This window comes from Homalodisca vitripennis, chromosome 1 (genome assembly GCF_021130785.1).
Source record: "Homalodisca vitripennis isolate AUS2020 chromosome 1, UT_GWSS_2.1, whole genome shotgun sequence".
NCBI lineage: Eukaryota > Metazoa > Arthropoda > Insecta > Hemiptera > Cicadellidae > Homalodisca > Homalodisca vitripennis.
In genome coordinates, this window is record NC_060207.1 from 38,857,306 (window position 1) to 38,881,762 (window position 24,457).

Below are 24,457 nucleotides of genomic sequence, written 5' to 3' on the forward strand. Positions count from 1 at the left end.
ACTGGTTATATCAATGGACCAAATATTCATTTTCGTGTTGTAAAATCTTACGCGATAAATTAATATTAATCATAAATTTATTTAATTTCATTTATTGTATCAAATTAGTTTAACACATTTTACAAAGATAGCTTATGTAAACAAGTGGTTTGTTACAATAAATTACAACTAAGACTATAATGATTTTTTTAGGTTAAACTTACATTAATAACTACATAACATTCGGATTGGTGTACAAGTTGACGTTTTTACTATCATAATTCAGCACGTTGGAACGACACTATGAATTTGCTTAACATTTGAATCGTTAAGAATTATGTCCAGATCGGCTTTATTTTTTTTTTCTCGTGAGTGTTGTGTTATCAAGAAAAAGAAAATTATTAACTCATCCACTCTTACATTTGATAGCAAATCTTTTACATAAAGAAGAAAGAACAGTAACCCTAAAACAGGTCCATGTGGTATCCATCAATAATTGGCTTTCCGACAAAAATGTTTTTTGAAAATACTATGAACGTGAGTGCATTGATTTTAATGAAGAATATCAAGTTCAAACTTTTACAACACATTTTATAAAAACAAGATCAGTGATTTTTTTTAATGCCTCAAACTCAGTGCTAGAAATTATTTGGTCTTGTGCCAAAATGATTTTTTTAATTGTTTTTGTTATTTTGTTAATTATTTTAATCTGTATATAAATTAAATATTATGCAACGAACAGACTCGTTCTTACCAATAAGTAAACTTTCTAGATCAATACATTTGCATTATGAATTTGTTATACCTGTAGCGACATAGTGATAGATTTTAACTAGAAGGCACTTCGCCAGTTAGTTCTGGTCCGTTTTATTCATTTTTATTCCAACGGCTTTCAGCATCGCAAATCATGTTGTTTACTATCTAGTTCAGTGGTTTATACCCTCTTGGCGTGCTTACTGTGGTCTGTTACATTTACCCGTTCCCTTTTAGTCCATTACATTGAACAAATTGCAGCTCTCCCTTAACAATTATTTTGTGAATTTTTTAAAATGTTCTACCAAAATATTATAGAAATAATTAACGACATTAGATTCCTGTGGAAGGTATATTTATTTAATTTGAAGTGTTTTAAAAGAAAATACAAAATTGTTAATAATCTAATTATGAGAATATCATTAATGCGTAGTGAAATAAACAAAACATGTCTCCAGATATTAACTTGTCTTACTGTCTTTGGTCGATATTCCTTTATAACGTCATCAAATTTAGCAAATAGCATTTGTAACAGAATTGAAAGTATAATTTGACCTACTTTGAGGTTCCTCGGGTCTGCGGCCCCATACAGGTAGGTTTCGGAACTGGTGGTAACTCCATCACTAACGTTCGTTTTAAGAAACGAAGTCGAGGATGCATCATTTGCATACATTTTTAATAAGAATCCTTGGTTTATTTTGAGTGTAGCTAAGAACGATGAAAACAATTATTGTTTGAGCCAAGAATTCCTTCAAGAGATAAGTAATTAGAACCACAGTTTAGTTTCATTGGAAAAATCTCAATGCGGTAATAGAACTTAATAGTTTGACTAGCAGCCTATCGTCTCTTCAAGATAAACCAAGTTTGCTATCAGCTTCATCAGGTTCTAATCGCGATGATAATCCTCAGACTCCCGTATCAGTCCTCAGGTCACTTTCTCTCTCTCTCTCTCTCTCCTGGTGGGCGCGTCAGGCCTGTGCCTGTGCCGAGCCGAGCACAGCTGAGTCGGGAAAGTGTTACGTCATGTCTCGCCACGTTGCTACATGCCATCCGGCCGAGTTCCATCCGGTTTATTGGAGTTGCGACCTTCTCTCAAGGACCTTCTCTTCGTCTTGTCAAGGGGTTGCGTGAGTTTATGTCCGGTAAAATTAGTAAACCGAAATAAATCCCATGAAGAAGGTGAAGTTTAACAGTGCATTAACGGAAAGCAACTGCAGTTAATTCTTCCTAAAACAATTAATCAATTCAGGATGTTGTGGAAATAATGCCTTTGTTTGTGCAGTTGATTTATTTCTGTTTTCTTGAAAAGATCTGAAATGGGATCTCAAACAGTGTGTTCCAGAAACACCTGTTCCACAGAGGCTAAAGCCCTTAACTGCATTCAGCTTTGTTTAGTTAACAATAGAAACCAAAGTTACTTTTTTATCACAGTAAAATTCTTTAAATTGTTATTAAGAGTCTCACTCAGTTTTAAAACTTCCTGTTTAGTACAGTCTTAGATAAAATAATGTAACGACTATGGCATCACAAACAATTCTTCAAACTTCGAGAGTTAGACTGAGCAGCTGGCTCCGGGCAAGTTTACTGTTTTGTTTAACTTAAGATACCTTTCAGACAAAAAGTAATATAAAAAATATTTTGATTATTTCACAAGTAAATGTTAAACGTTTAAAGTAATTTGTGCCAACTTGAAAACAAGTCCAAGCAAAATATATGAAAAATTTGTGTTTTAACATTATGTATTGAATTATCATTGGATAGAATAACTGTTTTATATTTAAAACTATGTGATTCTCTTCATTAATATTTCATTGAAAAGGTATAACACAACGTTTCGAGGATTGGAATTATCCTCTTCGTCAGGTGGGGGGGGGGGTATTAGTACATAAAAAAATAAAAACGTGAAGAGAAAATAAGGAAGAACGCGATTACAACCCTCGAAACGTTTGATATACCTTTTGTAATATATAATGATTTCAAATGTCCGATATCTTGTTATCTTATCAAACCTTCTATCGTCAATAACAAACTTTAAACAAAGAATATCATTAAAGTAACGTCATAATTAATAATGACATGTCTTAACAATTATTGTAAAATCGAAATATCTATATATAAAACCGAATCATTTCCTTTAACAATACTTTTATTTCATAAATATAATGTAAAATGTTCCCAATGTTGTCTTCAGCCGTTTTGCTCGAATGAGGCTACAAAATTGCCATAAACAATTTCTTCAATACGTTCACTTAGTATGCTTACAACTTCTATCGGAGTGATCAAGATGCTTTTTTCTATGTTCAAAGAAGACTTCCCAAAGCGTCTTTCTCTGAAATTAAAAAAATCTCATCAAAATTCTAATCACACTAGTTTAAGACTGTTCCTTAATTGCCATAGTCCCATTATGTTTGTGTGAACTACCATGAAATTATAGCCTTTATTCAGCTATACCATTCACTCAAAACCTTCGGACTCAAAAAATTACAAATTCTTTTTAATGTGTTGTGTTCTGTGTTTACGAATCAGATCACGATTAATTACAAGTGTTTTGTTTAAAGTTTGCTATTGACGATGGACAGTTTGAAAGGGTAATAGGTTTTCGGACATTTTTCATTGCTACATATTACAAATGTATAACACAAAACACATTTCCTCGAAACGTTGCGTTATGCACTGTGTAACATATAACGTTGACAAATGATTACATGCTATTGTCGAATACTAAATTCAAATTCAATTCTTTATATGACGGGTTTGTTAACTGTTTATACCTTACTGTTGATTTTAAAATAACCATCACTTTTGTACTTTGTTTATTTATTTATTTATTTATTTATTAACGGACAAACCATTTTACAATAAATTACACAATAGCTGATACAAGATAAAAATATATGGGTATATTTATATCAATATATTATTCCTTAATAAAAAAATTGCCAGTTTAATTTTACTTGGTGCAGGCAAATACAGTACAGTACATTTATTAGTAGGGGCTGTTTTGGACAGAGTCAATTTGAATTTAATACTGATAATTTCACGATCATTGTTTCAGTGTTCTAAATCATCTCAGAAAACAGTGTTGTTGCCAGTTGTTACGAAATACAGACAGTCTTCATCGTGAATGCAATTTTTCTGGTGCTCTTTTACTGACCTCTGGTAAATGAACAAATCTTCCGAAATGGTGACGAAAGTCATTGCACTTGCGGTTCACGTGCCCATTCGGGGTTAGTTACGTAAGGGCCGAACTGCCACTGTACTGCTGGGCAGGAGCGCCGAGTCATCAGGACCTGTTCGGACCAAACTGCGCTAAATCTGGGGCAATCGGCGGCGCAGAGAAAGTGAGGAGACGCTCACCATTGATGGTTTTGGATTTAGAATAAATCACCACGAAGAACATCATCAAACTATACGAGTATTGCCCAGATAGTCTCAGAACGTTCATGATTGTTCAAATAATAGTATTCACAGCTAGTGTAGAAAATATTACATTCGTCATACCAAATCATTTAGGCACCACATTGAGAGATTATGAAATCTTCAAGTTATAATCGATCCTTTGATTCGTTTAATGAATGTCATTGGATTTAAGGCTTTTGAATTAAAGTTGATTACTAACTTAGTATCAAAAGTTTTGGTTTCTTTCAACTAAAATAGCCTTCATACTAAATGAACTAATAGTAATAGGAGTGCTTTAATTAGTCATAATTGTTCTGGCACGAACCGCTGCATAGTGACTGCTTACTTCAACTATTACAGTCGTCAAGGACTATGCGTAGTTGTAATTTAACTTGGAAATTAGACTATTTCAGTCATTTTTACAGTATAGGCTATACCAGGCATTACGTATAACACGAGTGGCAAAACATTTTACAAAATAGTTAAAAACACAAATCCAAGATTTTGTCAAAGCCCAGTATAAAATGTAGTTATGAATTTTAGTTAATAGAAATCTCTACTTAATATTATTTTATTATAACGATTAAGATATTGTTAACCTCTGATATCAATAATAACTTTCTGATCGTAATTATAGCCATCGAACAAGTTATAGTCATCGTAGTATACTTAGTGTGGCTTTTGAACGCCTTCGCCGTCTCATATAAATAAGGTAAACCAGTCAGCTTACACATTAAAGGAGTGGTTTCTGGCAACAAACTGTCAATTTGGCATTGCTGTCTGACACCTTAAGAATCATGTGTTACTTTGAATAACACTGAATGATGAAAAAACATTTAGAACACACTCATAATGCTTACAAAGCGTTGAACAAGAGAAGCTTACACTTGGATTTTCTAATAAAATCCAAGGTCGTATTACATATTTTAATGATGACATTTTCAGACCCACTGTTGAGAATCCAACATTTTTCACAAAGAATTTAAATTGATCAAATAGAAACACACCTTCGCCACCGAGAAACGGTTCCAGTTCAGTTAAGAATTATCAACTTGAAAAACTGACCCGCTTAAGGATTTATGTCAAGACGAATATGATTGGATGAAGAACTTGATGAGTGCAAAGGTGAATAAAGTGTAGCCTTCTCACTGACTACGGCCGAAAGGTCTAGTATAACGATAGTAACATTAAATTGGTGCAAATGGTTTTCGGCTTGGTCACTTTTCTATATTTTAGTCACAACCATTTACGATACGTTCCCTAATAAAAGAGGTAATAGACAGGTTGTGTCATTCAATGGGGCATTTTGTAGCCATTTGAAGTTGTATTTGGGGCCATTTTGAAATGTGGCCCACGGAAACTGGCAAATACAAATGTGTTAACTTTCTATTGTATGAAATTATGTGAACCATTTAAAATGTATATTTAAAACCTAAAAGAAATGACTTGTTGAAAATATATAATTTTTAAATTACATGTTTATAAAAGAATTAATTGCTTTAAGAAGATATGACTTGAATGTTATAAGTACTATTTATGAACATAAGTTACTAATAAGCGTATGAAACCATTAAGTTATAATCCAATTTACTTATGAAATGAAAAATATAATAAATATAATAAATTGTAAATAATATAATATAATAAATTGTAAATTGTAAATAATATAATATCTTCAGCCATTTTTTTTAGTTCCTTGCTATAAGGTTATCAAACTTATACTTTAAATTTCACATTGCCTATATGCTTTAAATGTCTCGAGGAGTGATAAAGCAGTTCATCGTTATTCCTATCATCAGGAATGTGATTATAAAAGGCTGTGACTCTTAGATTTGAAAGATTCAACTTAACTGAAAACCAAAGATACCGCTTTATAGCCTAAACACCTATGACAACCAAGAGTGTTCTACGTGGAATACGAAATGGTGATTCCAGTCTTGGCTATGTTGGCTATGTTGGTAGGTTATTGAAATCCAGCTTTCACTCCTTCACCACACCTCCGCTGACCTGGACACCTTTGTAAGGCTCCACCCCAACAGAGTGACTTGTAGGAAATTCGATTACAATCATCCTAGTCTGAAATCATCACACCATAAGTCTGCGATCAGCCGCGCTATTATTAGTGAAAGTCTAAGTGGGAGGATATCAAAAGGGTAAAGGTATAATACGATAGCTATTTCATACAATATTTTTCACAGTTCGATGCATACACATCCAACCATCAGACACATAAATAGATGTTAAAACACTATCAGCTAACCATACACAGACCAACTAATTGGAAGAAAGTGGCGACTTTCAATCTCCTGATCTATTGTTCGGAGGGATATATGACCAAATTTTGGGTCTGACAATGTAAAGCTAAGAAATATTATTTAGGAATCATAATCCTTTGATATCTTTTACCCTTTTGATACTCCATAATTTTGACCTCCACCAAAAGTAGCGGAGTTGACCACGGATCTCTTCTTACTTACGATTAACATTGGTGAAACCAATAATTTGAGACATAAACTGCTCTTACGTGACTTTCAGCCAGCTCTATCTAGATGAAAAGTGTATTCACCTCAATCCAAGCTGCAAATCACTACTAGATCTGTGGTGGTCAAGTAGGATATTCAAACAACTCGAGCGTTGAAGTCTCCGGCACTGTGCCACCATTCATAGCGCTCTCCTGCCATTGCAGCCGTGTCCTGCAAGTCACTGCAGCAGCAGCACAGACTAGTGCTCTGGTGAAAGATAAATAACAACCGGTCCAGTGCCATCATCTCTCCCTTCAGCTGATTTCTCCTGTCAGTGTCACCGACAAGTAGGCCCCCAACAATGGAATGATCGTGCGCCTCACATTCCGGCCCCACCTGGCCCACAGACACACTTCTCTTTAAACATTGGCCAATACCCGTGAACATATTTTTGCCATGATTTATACACAGTCCATGTTTTTGACTCTTTACTTTGCAGTATATAACTTAGTGAGTGAGTCACAGACAAAGCAGCTAAGTGAAGAGTTAACCAGTTACTGTACTAGATAGTTTAAGTTTATACTGACGATTGATGATTTAAAGAACACATGACTATGAACATCTGCCATCGTTAAAGGTTCATACGATGAAATATGAAATGTTATGTATTACAAGCGTGTCTCGATTTAAGCCCGTAATTATGTTATTATTTCAAGTTTTTCGTGTATAAACGTAGTGAAAATTCATTGATGTTGGTAAAAACACAAACTTCTTTTGCTGTTAAGATAAACAAGATCGTATAAGAGTAGTAGACATAGTAGACCTAAAGCATAACATGTAAGCCTGCGTAAAGAACAGGGGCGTCCATATTGGAATCAATGATGGAATCAGTCTCCCAGTACACCATTCGGCTTTTTATACTGAGATGAGTCATATGTCGGGACGAAGTTATTCAACGCGTGTCTAGGATACCTGAAAACTGCACCAACAGGTTATAAAACACTTGAGTTGTAGAAGAGGTTGTTGTAGCTTTGAAGAGTTCCACACATCGTTCACTTATGATTTTTAGATCTATAACTCAATTATAAAACGTTTTCTTTCGTACTGCATTATTCTATTTTTAATTTATTGGATTATGTTCTTAAGGCAATGTTGTTCTTTACAAAAATAAAACATGACGAGCATTAAATTATAATTATTGGTGCATAGCCTATAACACATGATCATTGTTCAAATGATTGATGTGACAAACGATTGTTTACGTTCTTTACGACACTTACATCTCCAGTGATCGCCCTTCAGATTGTCTTTATTAATGAGATTTTTGTTGATTATTTACGCGCGACCGAATGGCACATCACTAATCTCACCGTTCAAGATAATGGGGTAAAAATGGGTGATCGATAGGTCTACTTCACTGCGGGGAATAATTATAGGAGTGAATGGGTCTCCGTAACTGTTAAAGACTTTTTAAAGGCTAAACAGGAGGGAGTATGACTTCCTTGTATGAGTTGTTCTGCTGTCACTGGATGTGGCTAGAATAGAACTAGCCTCTCCTTCTTCCAACGTGACAGCGGTAACTAAGGCAGTGACCGTTATCTCTCGCAATGGCCCCTACCCCCCAAAACCGTACTCATCCTGAATAGCCTATCACTCCGGAAGTAATGCAAAATTCCTTTTAGGACTAAGTGCAATGAGGGGTTTCTTCTTCTTGCCCCAAGTAAACGGATGCTTGCTTTTGTGCAGAGCAAAGCAAAAGATTTTCCAACACAATATCACAAATCAAAGCAGTAAGCTATAAGTGATATGTCTCACAATGGTTACCAAAGTATGTGGTTTAGCGCATGAGTGATGAAAGAAACTTGGAAATACTTTCCTACCTGTAGCGTGCGGTCTTGGTAGGGTTAGCTCCTGGTCAATGCAGTTCGGTACTCGTTGGCGGACTGGCTGTAGGTGAAGGTGACATCCGGTGTTAGTCTATTGACTTCTTCATCATTATTAATCCCATATTTTTGGTCATACTGTCTTTCCACGTTCAAAAACTGTTGTTCATTTGCTGAGAACTATTGCTCCAGTTCAGTAGTTGTAAAGTTCAGATAACGAGCTAAAAAACCTCTTCCTTGACCTTTTATCATTATAAAAATATCAGATTGATATTCAGTCCTTATTTTATGTTTCTATATATTACAAATTGTCACCCTTAGTCCACATATGTCAGCAACACGGACAACTTAATATAGGTATTGTTGTTTAACAACATGTACTGTCGCTGAAGAGGTAGAAATCGCAAATACTCGTAATACTGTCCCAAGACATCAAACTACAGAAATATCAATGCATCTTTAGAATTTTAGTTGTTCACAAATGCACCATAACTAGTTAGGTATTTCCACATTAATTATAATCAGCTAGTGTAATTATCAAATTGCCATTTCTATTAAATACATTTGTTAAATTTTATATTGAAAAATCAATAATTTATAGTGGAGGGGCATATAGTTCTTTAGATTCTGTCATTCAGCAAATATGTAATGATTAAATTAAAAATTAACAAACAATCTTATATGATTTATAGATTTACAGCTTTATTTCTGTAAATAGCATTAGTTTGGCTGTAACATATTGATTAAATAAAACCGAATCAAAATAAATTCATTGATTCCATCCATCATTGAATTTCAGTACATATTTTATGACTCATATCATTGACACGTTAAGATTTAAAGGTTAATGCAGTCAAAGTTGTTGCGATATAATGATTGGCGTAAGCGCGTTTAGTTTGACATCAGTTTGTTCACCAAATTGTATCTAGCTTAAAGATAATCAGATAACTGTGTAGTATCTACAAACAGGAGAGACTACAGTAATAATTAAGATTCAGGCATTATTTTACATTACACTAATGGCTGTTTTTTTTATATTTCAGGTGGCATTATGACCTCTCTCTATAACAACACGATAACGAGGTATTATGACTTTATCTTCACAGACTTGGCTGGTAAGTCATAATGGTTTGAAATTTAACATAAGATGATAAAGTTTATTTGTAAAGAACTTGAGGGATTGGAAATTTCCATTTTTGTATGGCTGTCACTCCTAGTCCACTTTCGGAGCCATTTAAAATTCAAATATAAGTACAGTCTAAAAGACCATAAACAAATCTATAAAATCGTGTAGTCAGTATAGTCATAGACGTATAGTCGTATCTATAGAGTCGTTGTTGCTTAATTTTTATGGGTCATTAAAAATTGAATGAAAAATGTATATAATATACCAAAAGGTAATATTTTTTAACAAATACAAAAATGTTTAAAACCATTCAACTATCTTTAAAATGTAATGTATAAAGGTTTACAGAAAATCTCCTCTTTTCGTTTTTTTATAAATACATTAACAACATTCAAAAATCAATTTTCCAAAACTTTATGAAATTGTTCAAATTTAACCAAATTGTTCAAAAAGCCATTGAAAGATTTTTCAAAATGTTATTACAAATCAATACTGAAATATAAAGAAAATTTACTAAATAATCAAATTCATCCTCTTTAAATTAAACTTGAAAAATTAACTCTGTAAAATCTGTATATTTTTTATATACTCGTACTAGATTAGCATTAATATACAGTAGTTATTGTTTATCTATAATAACTTCCATGTGATTTTGAAAAAGAGAGAAAAAGATTTAGTTACCTCATCAGATCAGTGTAAACACTGCTGATATTTTGTTCTAGAAATGATAGCATAATACGTTCTTTATTTTTAATTTTCTTTATTCCCATTACTGTTAAATATAAACTACCTCATTCATTCATTTATTTCTTAAATCTTTTTACCACATAAAACTTTAAAAAATCTATACAATAGTTGTCAAACCAAATTTATTTGTAATTTTCTCAAAATTCAAAATTCGATACTTCTTATTTTCTTTCAATTCATTTACCTTCTTGTGTTCTTTAAATGTAAATTCTCTAACATCGTTTAGCACTTTAAAGAACTGTATTAAAAAAGTAATTTTAACATACAAATATAATTTCAAAAAGGAGTAATTCGAAATTTGCATAATTTAATTCGATAACTTGAATTAAAGAATGCAAATAATGCAGTTTGATTTTAGTAAAAATTTCTACATTTATTTTCTCTAAATGTACTGTGACGTTATCAAATATTTTAGGTTTACAATCATATTGAAACTTTACATTCAAATTATGGAAAATCACATGTAATTAATTTTGATAATAAATATGCTTATGTAGATGAACAAGTGTGGTATATTCTTTAAGTAAAATATTTATATTTTCTGAATCATTATAAGGTAATAAAATAAATAGTCTCACGATTGTTTTATGAGCCAAATGTTGAATAAACAACTGACGTCAATATTTATAAATAAATCATAATATTATTAATGTTGAACAGCTATTATTACGCCTCAAATATATATGTGCCTTGAAAGCAACTTCATAATACTTATAATGCTTTGTTATTCAACAATATTGATATGAGAGATGAAGTACTTTATTCTTAATAAGAATTGCTCGTGTATGGATGGACTCGTATGTTTTTACTCAGTGATTTACAATTTAGTACTGTCACAAAAATAAAAAATATAATTTCTAAGGTTTATGAAATACAACTGTGCACTGACACGTTAGAAAAGTGACTACTTTAATATTTACCTTACGAATGCAATTTAAATATGTATAACTTATTGTTGTAGAAATTGTAAGTTAAACTATTTTGTATTAAATAAAATACTTACTTAATTATTATTTGTATACTATATTATTATACATCTATTAGGTATTGATATACTTGAAAGAATATTATTTTAAATATGTTATATTATATTTCACGAACGAGATAAACTTTAAAGGTACATGTTTATTTCATTACACCAACACCACCCTTGTCAAATCCGTTCATATTGCTAGATACTTTTATAGGGATTTATAAACAAACTTATATTTAAAAATGGTTATTCAAATGAAAAATTAAAAAAAAAATGTCATCAAACCTTTTCTGTCCATTAAAATTCATGCTATTAACTATATCAGATAAAGGTACGAATTCACATATTGTTTCAGAAAAAATCTATGATGTTGTATAAAAACTGTGGCTTACACAAAACCACTTCTATTTTTCATCTAGCGTCAATTTTGTGTGTTTAATCATGTCCCATCAATGTGCAATGTAATTTTGAACAGTCGTTTAGCAACTGTGTTGTGCGTGTTCCAGATCCGCGGACCAACAATTGGCCGCTCATCAGCAGTCCGGTGCCGGGCTTGACGATCATGGGCACCTACCTCTACTTCGTGCTGTCCTGGGGTCCCAAGTACATGGCACACAGGAAGCCTTACAGCCTCACCAATATACTCCTCGTCTACAACTTCCTCCAGGTCCTCATCAGTGTCTGGCTATTCTGGGAGGTACATTTCATTCACTGTTTATACAATACGCTTTAAATATGTTATGGAGTTCATTTTATGTATAACTAAAATAAATGTTATCCTACAATAAAAGAAAACAACAACAAGCTGTTGATATGCGTTCAGAAAATTCAGTAAACAATGAAGCACAAATGATTAAGTTGTGTTTCATTGTTTATCCGAATAATATAATAAATGCTAAAGTGCCATTGTTTGTTTGTTTTGCTTTCACGCGTAAACTATTGAACCGATTGTACTGAAATGTTACATGGACATTATTAAGATCTCTGGTTAATATATAGGCCTATTCTTATTTCAAAAATAACTCAACTGGTCTTCAAAGTATCAAACAATTCCATCTTGGTCTCTCAGTTTGTTAAATATTAATTGAAAGAGTATGTCAAATGTCATAAACTGTTCTGTGTAAACGTTGCTTTATGACAGCACAACCATATGATTTATAATTTAACCACTATTTCCAATTTGTTAACATAGTGTGCAAATTCTCTAACGAGTAACCATTAGATTTCATGGCATTTTTTCCGCGATAAGGTTAGTACTATACCTTATAAATCTGACGTATAAAATGTCCTAAAACATAAGATGGTCAGAATTGAACTCCGAAAACTAGCTTTGAAACCGTCTGCAAGAACTATGCTAGATGAAAGTTCGCTGGACTGTACGTTTGAACTGATGTACCAATTCCAGCTCTAAATGTTCTAAAATATGAAACATATTTTACGGTTTATAAATATATATATATATTATATATATATATATATATATATATATATATATATATATATATATAATATTAACTGTACATTTTAGTAAATATTTAGTATTAGATATAAAATACAAAGTTACTATACATCTCAAGACTGTTATGACACCCATCTTAGTTGTATTTTGACAGAAATAAGCTTGTCTGGAAACAAAGCATTGCATTTCTTGAACAAGAAACAAAGCAAAATCATTTATGGAACAAAAATACTAAGACTGAAGTAAATTACAATGGCCATAAATATGTATTTTTTAACGTTATCTTGGTCATTGCAAAAAGGCAAACTCAAAGTTGGCGTCGGAATTATTACTCACTTACCCACTCAAACCAAAAATATTCATACAGGCGCAAAATCTACGACATTGCGTGCGAAGCCACGGGTAACAGCTAGGATTTTTAATAAATTTGGTTTACTAAAAGCGGTTTACGAACAATCTTTAAGTTGTAGTATAAAAGAAACGAAATCAAATTAATCGTGGTTGCAATTTATTAAATGTTCAACATAGAAAATCAATCTTTTGAATATTAAATATTTAATTCATATTCTAATGTATGCCGTGTCATTATGTTTACTCTATTTAACTGTCAAATGGAAACTACTTTCACTAATAAAAATCAAAACCATTTTAACATTCCAAAAGAAATTATAAACATAAAATATACATAACAAAATCATAAAAATTCCAGGCTATTGTTAAAAGACTTCTTGCTTGAAAATGTCTTTTATATAGTACAGTGCCTTTTGTAATTTAGACCATTTGTATCATTTAATACAAAGTAACTAAGTGTTACTGAAACTTTGCAATGCCTCAGCTCAAGAATTTAATCCTGCATTGTAGATTGCAAATTTGAATTTATGACTTAACTACATATCTGTGTCTGTTTAAATTGTATCTAGACTGTGGAAATTGGAGACTATTTACTGTATCCTAATTTACAAATACAAATATTGGTTATTAGAATAGAACTGTACATCTATTTTTTTTAACAAAAACGGATATAAATTTCATTAGTTTTAACAGTTTCAATTGAAGCGGGTTTTATGCATTTATAAACCAGTTATTTTAACAAAAGTAAATTCGCTCTAAAACTTAAAAACACCTATACAGTAATTTCCAAATGTGAAGTAAAACTGAAATCGAAATATTCGTATCAAGGGTACAATAACATTTTGGTCAAGATAATATGTATATAATGTTTGTCACGTCTAAAAGGTTTATGCCTTATTCTGCGAACAGTTATGGAATGAGTATCTCTTGAATACTATTAGGATTGTTTTATGTGATAATTCAAATTAAAGATATTGGTTAAACAAAACTAACAATACCAGCCGAACTTGTTTCTGATCATCTTGTTAAATATTGTGGCACGATTCTGTGTCTGCCATTTTGATAAAAAACGCAATTTAATGAAAACAAATGTGAATTTACTATGTGGCAAGATGTTTCGAGAAATATTTCACCTGTAAACTTGAAATTTTGCATTAAACTTCTTGTCTACACAGACAAGAATAAGATCTATAGTGTTGCATGTCCAATCATGAAACTTGTCTGAGCGCCGTTGAAGCCTATCATTCAGTAGGCTGACACAATTTCTATTTTGATTGTTGGGTGATGTAAAAATCTGCCAATAATTGCAAAAGAGCTGTAGAATTGAAATTCTGCTTAGGACCTCAGCGACGCCTATTACACGATACGTGGCGTGGCGATCTCCTATCTCCGGGACTACAAAAAGTGTACTCAAGTAGAAGTTGTGTTCTCATTGTCTCCTCAGGTACACAAAAGTTTTCTTTATTGTAGGCTATTGCAGCTTGCAGATACATGACGGAACAAGCACAGTTGGAATTGCGAGCCGGTGGACTGATCCTGGACTCCAGGGGCCATGAGAGTAGCTTGGAACTTCTAGTGCAGGATAGTAATGCAATCGATGGAATGTTTTCTTTATTGCAGGCTCTTGCAGCTGCATGGTGGAACAAGTACAGTTGGAAATGCGAGCCGGTGGACTGATCCTGGACTCCAGGGGCCATGAGAGTAGCTTGGAACTTCTAGTGCAGGATAGTAATACAATCGATGGAATGTTTTCTTTATTGCAGGCTCTTGCAGCTGCATGGTGGAACAAGCACAGTTGGAATTGCGAGCCGGTGGACTGATCCTGGACTCCAGGGGCCATGAGAGTAGCTTGGAACTTCTAGTGCAGGATAGTAATGCAATCGATGGAATGTTTTCTTTATTGCAGGCTCTTGCAGCTGCATGGTGGAACAAGTACAGTTGGAAATGCGAGCCGGTGGACTGATCCTGGATTCCAAGAGCCATGAGAGTAGCTTGGAACTTCTAGTGCAGGATAGTAATACAATCGATGCAATGTTTTCTTTATTGCAGGCTCTTGCAGCTGCATGGTGGAACAAGTACAGTTGGAAATGCGAGCCGGTGGACTGGTCCTGGACTCCAGAGGCCATGAGAGTAGCTTGGGGCTTCTATATCTACTTCCTGGCAAAGCTGACAGAGCTGCTTGACACGGTAATATTTCTTTCGTGTTCTAAAGTAGACTTCTTAGAAAGCGCTAGATTTACATATGGGCTTAAAGGTATAACCCAGGAAGACAGATTGGGAGGCGATAATTGTGAAGAAAAAATACCATAACCTAAATAAAGTTTAACAGAAAGTGATACATGTATTACAACGGGCCTTTTAAAACATAGCTGGATATAAAACCAAAAACGCAAGATCTACTAGTGTGACTGCTAGACTTTTCATTTCACTGTCTACTGTACATTATAGTGCAGTAAGTTATATTCCGTCACGGTACCGATGAAAAATGAATCTATACCGTTACGACACTCACGATTATAGAGCAGATTTGATCAAAAATATCGTATAGAAACGATATGTACTAATCTACAATTCCCTACACATTATACGATCGTCGCGCAAACTTCGGAAAGCTAAATGTGTGCAACGATCTCTGCGATAATTGCATATAATAGTGTGCGGGACCTTGACTGATGTCGCCAGTTCTACTGGCGGTCACCAGCCACCCACTGCTGTAGAGTCTACTGTGATCACGGCTGCGAAGAAATCTGCTTAGATCATATTTTATAACAATAAAATGCTGTAAACTTAATAATCAATATATTTTCTTTTTAAAGGAGTACTGTAGATTACATAGAATGTGAAAGCAAAATGATCACAGCAACTCTCGTGTTGTAATGCTGGATATTTTATTTGTAAATTATGTGTTCATGATTCATAAAACAATAGGATTGTTTGTATTATTTGAAAAATCCAAGCTACATTATAAGAATTGTATTTTGTTTCGAGTATGTATTTTGTTTTTATTTCGTTCTTATTTGAGGTTTAACATAATAGGGTAAATCAATTTATTTGTTTTCAGTATTTTCGTCATTGAATTCAGATTTTTTATATTACTTATTATTTTATTTTATTGCCAAATATATTTGACATAGTTTCACCGTATGTATTTTGTCTTTATTTCGTTCTTATTTGAGGTTTAACAATAAGATAATAATCAATTTATTTGTTTTCATTATTATCGTGATCGAATTAAGATTTTTATATTACTTATTATTTTATTTTATTACCAAGTATACTCGTACGTAACACAGCTTCTTTTTAAAATTACGTGAACAGGAGTAACAAGAATAAGAGAAATTAGTGATAACTTTCACTTTAAAAGAGAATTCCCCCCTCCTCCCCACCCATATAGAGATTTTGTGTTAGAACTTTGGTGAGATATTGGTAGTTTTGTGAGGCAGTTTGTAGATAACTACGATATTAAATCTATTAACAGTTGATCTTATCCGTTTTCATATTCTAGTAATGATCTCATTTAATGAATTACAAGGTATTTTTTATTATTGTCAGATTTTAATGGTAATCTGAGAGGGCGTTGACCTAGTGGCGTAAAAAATGGTATAATTCATATCATCCTCTCAATTTATTCTTCAACACTGTTTTAGTTTAAATCAAATTAAGAACTCTTTTTTTACTTTTAAATCTTATAAAAAACCCGTATTATCAAAAGTATTAATTTAACAAAACGAAATGTATACATCTATACAAAAACTGATGTTAACATCAAAACGGTTTGTTTTACAGCTCTACAAACGTTGTACTACATTTATTATAACATGACATTTTTAAATATGAAATACCAGATTTACTACTGAAGTGAGGTATTTCGAAAATGGTCTGTTTTAGTTTCATTAAAGCCAAAACATTTACTTTTTTATATAGGTGTGTATAAATGGTGGGCTTAACTTAAGTTACTTGTAAGCTCACAAAGATTTATATCACAGAATTAGATTTTCATTTATTAACACATTGAATTTGTTTATGAATGAATCTGAGTACAGCTATTACTTATCTGCGCTACAGGTATTTTTCGTACTACGCAAGAAAGACAAACAAGTGACATTCCTGCACATGTACCACCACACCGTGATGCCCATGATCTCCTGGGGTGCTACCAAATACTACCCAGGCGGCCATGGCAGCTTTATTGGCATGATCAACTCCTTTGTCCACATCATCATGTACACGTATTACATGTTGTCAGCGTTCGGACCCCGATATCAGCGCTACCTCTGGTGGAAGAAGTACATCACCACTTTACAGTTGGTAAGTTCAACTGCAGTTATAACTGGACAATGATAAAATGCCATGAGCTGTAAACTCTGAAATCATATTTAGGCCATTTCTGAAGGAGATAAAGTAATGTACTATCTATTTGTCTGTAAAATGTACCTCCAGAATTTCAGTATGTTCAAGCCATCAAAGGCTCACCCAATATTAATTCATTATTTCTTCAGGGACATCACCAATGAGAATTTGATGAAAACCCTTACGTATTAAAATTCTGTTTTACACCTTTTATAGGCATTTTGAAATTTAACAATGATGTATAAATATTTAAGCTCCAACAACGCAAAATGGAGATTGTTTAGAGAAAATGCATCTTTAGGGAGTTATCTTGTTTTTTATGTAAAGGTTCAAGAAATGTCATAAAAAGGTTTGGTTACAGTAAACAAACTCTGTCATTAAGGAGTTTCAGAGTTAGACATATTAATCAAATTTCATTTTTAAGACTGTTCTGAGATAAAATGTGAGGTATGTGTCCTCCTGGATACTTGAAGGGCGGATTAACTTCGCCAATTGTTCAAAAATATTTAAATATAAGAATCGTTTGTGGCTGAAGTACTGCCTTGTGTTTTAACTAACCCTCCAAATTCAAATCAGTATAATTAACGCCCACGAACCTGACATGGTTTCTCATTTTCTGATACCTTAAACTCATGACAAAGCTCACAATATCTAGGCCTAGAGAATTAATACTCGTAGCAGATTGAAAATTGTTCCACCTGCAATTTTTGTTGTGATACGCTTAATCTGAAATAATAGTGATTGAGAATAATTTTTCTAGTCAGACGATGTTGAGTTCCATGCAATAAGTACATTATTTAAGAATAAACGTCAAATTCTGGTAAAGTAATTATTAAAGTCACTAAGAAATACATTTTAATAACCATTTTACAGTGATATTAAATTGCCCAATATGTACACTTCCACCAATCAATCGCATGAGTAATGTTCCATTATTATTATTATTATTATTATTAGATTGTGTAGCAGTTTTATTTTTTCCCAGTATAATAACTAACATTTTTGTTGAGTATGAAAAATATGAATTATTTATTATTAAAAATTATGACATTTTAGCTTGCAAAATCAAGTCAAAATTGTCTAATCAGCAAAAACATTTAATTTGAGTTATAATTAATCAAAAATATACATTAGACTTTTAAATTTAATACACTTATCCAAACATTCGACCATACGCATAATGCGGGTCTTTAATTTCTTTAATCAGTTGCTACATTTTCGAGGCATCCAACAGTTGGAATTTTACTTCGCACCCAAGAAAGAATGATTGTGTTTATTCCAATACACTAATCTGTTGACTTACATTTTATTTTTTTTAATACTGGAAAGTTTTAGTTCTTTGGAAAATGAGAGTAAGAAAAACGGAGGATAGAAACATCCCATTATCCAAATACTCAAATCTGAATTTTTTGATATTTCACTCAATAATTTATGTTTTATACATTTGTAATATTTTTCTAAATTCAAAAATGTATTTAAACAATGATTTAAAACCCTTAGTATTAAGCTAAGAACACAGAATTCATATTTTTGTGGACATGAACTGAAAGCACGTACAATTTAAATCTGTCGACTATTTAGTATTTCAGGGACATGTGTAAAAAGGACTTATGGCTTATTAAAATAAAACTAAAGGTTATCTCGTTATGGTAGTAAATAATAATTTATACTTTTCATAGTCTTAAATACTAGCATTGAGAATACGGTAAACTTGTCAAAATATTATATTACTAATTTTAATATTCCTTTTGTTTTCATTAAGACTATGGTTGAAGAATCCATTTGTATGTTTAAAAATGCATAAAGATAAACTCCCGACAAAAAGCAGATGTTTCTCATTGGTTTCTTCTTACGTTCCTTTAGCACTCTGAATTTAATTTACTCTTCTAGATTTACTCCAATCTTGTTGCAATGCCCAGCAGACTTCCTATGGTAATAAAAGTCTATGTATATGGTTGCTGAATTTCATCATTAAAGACAGAGCAACTTTATACAAGGAACGGTAAAGCTCTGGCTCACTCAAAAACTGTTAACTTTAAAAAAAGAAAAGTCAGTTAGAGATGGCAAAAAAATGTTCTTAATTTATATACCAGAAATTATATGTAAACGTTTGAAAATGTAAAATTAAGGTTCCATTCATGTTTAGAGTTGTGCGAGTAATGTATATTTTCATACTGAATTTGATCAATTTCAGACCATCTGCATTGACCTAACATTTCGAAATATATAAAACTTATATAAAGATATTTTAAATTATATCCTCTTTCCTAAACTCGATACTTGTGTGTGATTGTGGTCGATGTTTTCTTTTAAACACACAAAAACGTATTTATGAACATTATCTCGAAATCCAATTTCTATTTTAGGAGTCCCAAAATAATTATGTTTATTAAAATATTAATTGTATTTTTAACCATCACAATAATTTTACATAATAGTATGGAGAGAGGATTTTGTTATTTGTTTTGTTCATAGAAAACCTTTAAAATTATATGTTACATCATTAGTAAAGATCTGTACGTAGGTCACACTACTCATAAGTGTGGTATTTACCCGAATACTCGGACAAAATTATTTCAAGAGTAAATATGATTATGTTGGCCACCAAGAAACATCATCTGTCATCTGACCAAGGTCTTTCCATGTCATAAAATTGTATTTTAAGACTCTCTGCATATAATGTACTGCTCTAATATACACAAGAACCCAGAATGTTAGTTTTTTCCCGCAATCATTGTGAGATAATTATATTAAAACTGATGTTATAGCAATCATGATTCCTTCAAATCCTATAGTCCTGTAAGGTCTTAACACTAATATTCCACAATAAGAAAGATGATTGTATGTTATGAAAGGTAAAGAAACACATATAGGGGACTCATTTTTACACGAAATTGTTGATATTTAACATGAAACCCACAATACGAACACAATAACAACATAATATAACATGAATTATCATATTATAATATATTAACATTATACTACTCATAATCAATCATAATCAATGCATTGTTGTTTAATAAATAAAGAAAATAAGTTGATGTTTAAAACTTTATACAAAAATTAAAATTCTTATTTGAAAGCTTTTGCCCTAGAAAAATACATATGTTATATTTATATTAGATTTTAAACGTTAATTTTATTTTTATGCTTAATTAAAATACTCCAGTTTCGTGAAGCTATAGAAACTCATAATTTTTAATTATTCCTTCATATACCGATAATGTAATTTTATTTGCCTGAAGAAATTATCCATTGTGGTTTCAAGAATATATTTAACTGCTGTGAAAATAGTGGCCTCAACACATGGAAGTCATGCAAGTGTTTGATAAGTGGAAACCTTTGATTAGACCATTAGTAGAATTTCCAGTGGTATGGATACCCTCAATGGGCAATTCCAGTACAATCAAAAAGGTGCAGCACACATATTTGACTATCTGTATATTAAAAACCATAATTACATTTTACCTTCCCTAACAATCCAAAATTGAATTTTGTCCTAAAATTGTCATATACCCCACTTTGCGACTGTTCATTATCGCATTGAAATACTTTTTTTATTATATTTGTATTCTTAACTGATTTGTTCGATTCTGTATATTTCTGTTAATATTCAAGTCATGTTTCAGACCCAGTTCTGCTTGGCGTTCATCCATTCATTCCAGCTTCTGATCTACGACTGCGAGTATCCCAGGTTCTCGCTGATTCTCATCCTTCCAAACGCCGTCTTCTTCTATTACCTCTTCAATGACTTTTACAACAAGGCATATCCACACAGAAGATTACAACAACTCCAGAAACAACAACAACAAAAAGAACTTCTGAAAAGACAACAAGAACAGAAAGAAAATAAGTCTGAGTGATTGAGTACACAATGTACAAAAGAAAATAGTGCAATAGTGCAACGGTGCTGTTTGTTGTGGACGTGTAGGTTTAACCTGCATTACAACTTCCAGTGGCTTTGTAAATTACTTTTTTATATTGAGTGGAAATTGTACATTTACGGATAAGTTATGATAGATTATTATTTAACAAAGAATACTTGGATATTACCTGTAGCTTGTATGTATATGTTGACCATTTTGTAAGGATGGTTGAATTGGTGCTTTAATTGTAAGCAGTTACAACGAAGGTGCCTAACAATATTTGTGGATTTTTTCATTTCAAATATCATTTTACATACCACATTTTACCTACTATCCATCTCTAAACTCAACGAAATGTTGAAATAACACTTTACTGTAGCAGAAATATTAGTAATATTAAAATAAATATAACAAATTATCAATTTAAAGTTGAACTCTCTGCAGTATCTTTGGAAATCTCCAGAACTAAATTATAGATTTTATACATTAAATTAATTGAGTCTTTAATACAAACACAAAATACCAAATATAAGAGAGTAGATTGTTATCATATATATTTTTGGGTTTGTTTTAGTTCAACATTTACATCTCTCAAACTGTTATGTGATGGCATTGTAATGTATGGAAAGTTTCTGTCTCTCATTAGAACCTAACCAATTTAAATATGGGTTATTTTAAATAGGTTTCACCCAGTTCAAAATAACTCCTATTTTGCCCACAATTCCAAAAATAACAGTCTATATGTCATGGTCGCAAACTATAACATAAATAAGATATCAGTGTCCCATTTCATAAAATTTGATCATAAATCATTTATCAAATAAGTGTTTAATGCTAAGGTGGACATAAAATCCTTAATGGATGTGCCTATACATAAGTGCAGTTGCATTAATAGACTAAAAATAATGTGATTTGCTGTTTTCCAGTATTTTTAACAATCTAGACACTACGAACACTCCATTGATCGTTTTAAACAGTGTTTTTTGGGTTTTTTTTACTTTGTGTGTTAAATTTGTTTTGTAAAATCTAACATAAAAAATATTATAAAGGGTCAATTTTGACCTTTCAATCCTTATTACAATACTGTTACCTGACCATCTAAGTTCAAGGGCACATAGCTTTACTGTCACCTGAGACCCATAGATGTATTAGTGATATATGATGTTTTATTATAACCGAGTAACCCGCAAGAGTTTGAGGACATTGTACACAACCACTCCAGGTTATTGTTTTAAACAGTCGTGCTGCAAACTGTTTTGACCGTAAAGGACTTCAAAGCAAGTTCACAGACATGGTATAAAACTGTATTATTTATTTCCTCATATTATTTATGCATCGTCATTATTTGGTAAATACAATCATGTACTGTACAATTTGTAATATAATATTAAAACCAGAATATCTAATTATGAAATAAATAATAGAATTACTTTACTCTAAATTACAATTTATTAGATCTAAACTTTATTATTTCTTAATTAACCCGTTTTTATTTAAAACTCGTAACATTGATTGCATTGAATTAATTTTTACTTAAAATATAGCTTTCAATCTTTTTAAGTGTATTGTACTTGTTACATGGTAATTATGTACAACAATTGAATAGTAACCAAAATTTAAATTATGCAATACTACGAAGTCGGTCTTGTTAGATTCCCACGCGATTTTATTGTGAGCGTACTATTCCCAAATATACATTAGAAAATACAATGTTCAATGTTTCTGATTCACTGATAAGTATAAAGTTAATCGGGGGTTCACGCCTTCAAATTAATTAGACATCTATTATCTGGCATATTTTGCTTAAACTAAATGAAAATAAATAAATTTGATTTACTTTTAGGATTAACAATTACATTAATGTATGAATCTTTATCTCTCAGATGTTGAATGTTGTTATGATTTCCTGTAAATATTGGATTTTCACGTGAGTGTTAAATAATAATAATAAGTTCTTGTAATATATTATATTGCATTTATGGCGTTAATTTAATTTAGCATATTACATAGCCAAAGTAATTTGTTTTATAGATAAGTGTACATTTGAGAAAATACTTTTATCAGATGTTTGTAATAAAGTGTATTATTTACAAAACACTGTGTTACATTAAACGTCCAAAATCCAATGGAACTGTATTTCCTATTTTCTTATAACAAAGGAGAGTTGCGGTCGTGTATCTACATCGATAAATACTGTTGGCTGGACGTAGTGAATCCAATCACTTTACATGCAATGAACGTTGCAGTATTTCAGTAACTTATTCCAATATAGACCTTTAAATAGGCCATTAAATCCTAATGGCGTAAAAATTGTAAAAATAACTCAAAGTAGATATGACATCAATGACAAGATTAAATCAGAGCTGATGAGGAAGTCAGACATGGCATGTAATCCAGGCCATGGGAATAATTCGAAGGGTTATTTAATTTTTAATCAGATTTGACTGGGAAACCGCAATGGCCTACAACGCAGGCCAGAGGAGTGCAAAGGTGTTTAAGAAGATGAAAATAAAAAATCTCTTCAACAGAGGGAACTGGTGTGTCCAGATAGTGATGCCCAAGCTTAACACCCAGAAGCCTAAAAGAACTCACTAGAATCCTATTATCAATATAACCTATTATCAAACCTATTATCAACCTATTATCAAATGTATTTCTTTCTTTCTTTCTTAACCAGCTTAATAAGAGAACCAAGTTACTAAGCAGTACTCAAATATGGAGATATTAGATATTCATAGAATATCGCAAGTGTATAGGGAGATTTGAAGCCCCTACTTAAACTAAATATGACGCCCAGCATAGAGGACGCCTTGTATATAATGTATACTCGTTCATAAGGACTTGAAAATAGTTTCGTTGATGACATAGTCAAAATTATTTCCAACATAATATCGCCTGTATGATATAACAAAATGTTAAAAAACATTTAGTTGCATTGCATTTACATAAATTGACTTATACCATCAAGAGATCACTGGGTGACTTCCTGATCCTGTATAGTATTAAACTTGTTGACAATCTTCATATCATTAGCAAAGAGAAGCAGTTTTGTTGCAATTGCCCGAGTAAAGTGTTATTTATAAAAAAGTTGAAAAGCATTGGCCAC

General features: G+C 32.0%; 1 protein-coding gene across 2 annotated transcripts in view; it reads left to right on the top strand.

The window, feature by feature from the left end:
* Window positions 1–22,102, top strand: part of LOC124360023 (elongation of very long chain fatty acids protein) — a 90,808-nt gene extending 68,706 nt beyond the window's left edge. For both annotated transcript variants that reach the window (XM_046813256.1, XM_046813266.1), the window contains exons 2-6: window positions 9,520–9,591; window positions 11,829–12,019; window positions 15,182–15,319; window positions 17,198–17,440; window positions 21,115–22,102. In XM_046813256.1, coding sequence (XP_046669212.1) covers window positions 9,520–9,591; window positions 11,829–12,019; window positions 15,182–15,319; window positions 17,198–17,440; window positions 21,115–21,348 — 878 coding nt within the window. In that variant the 3' untranslated portion in view covers window positions 21,349–22,102. The remainder of the gene's footprint in view (window positions 1–9,519; window positions 9,592–11,828; window positions 12,020–15,181; window positions 15,320–17,197; window positions 17,441–21,114) is intronic.
* Window positions 22,103–24,457: the final 2,355 nt, after the last annotated feature.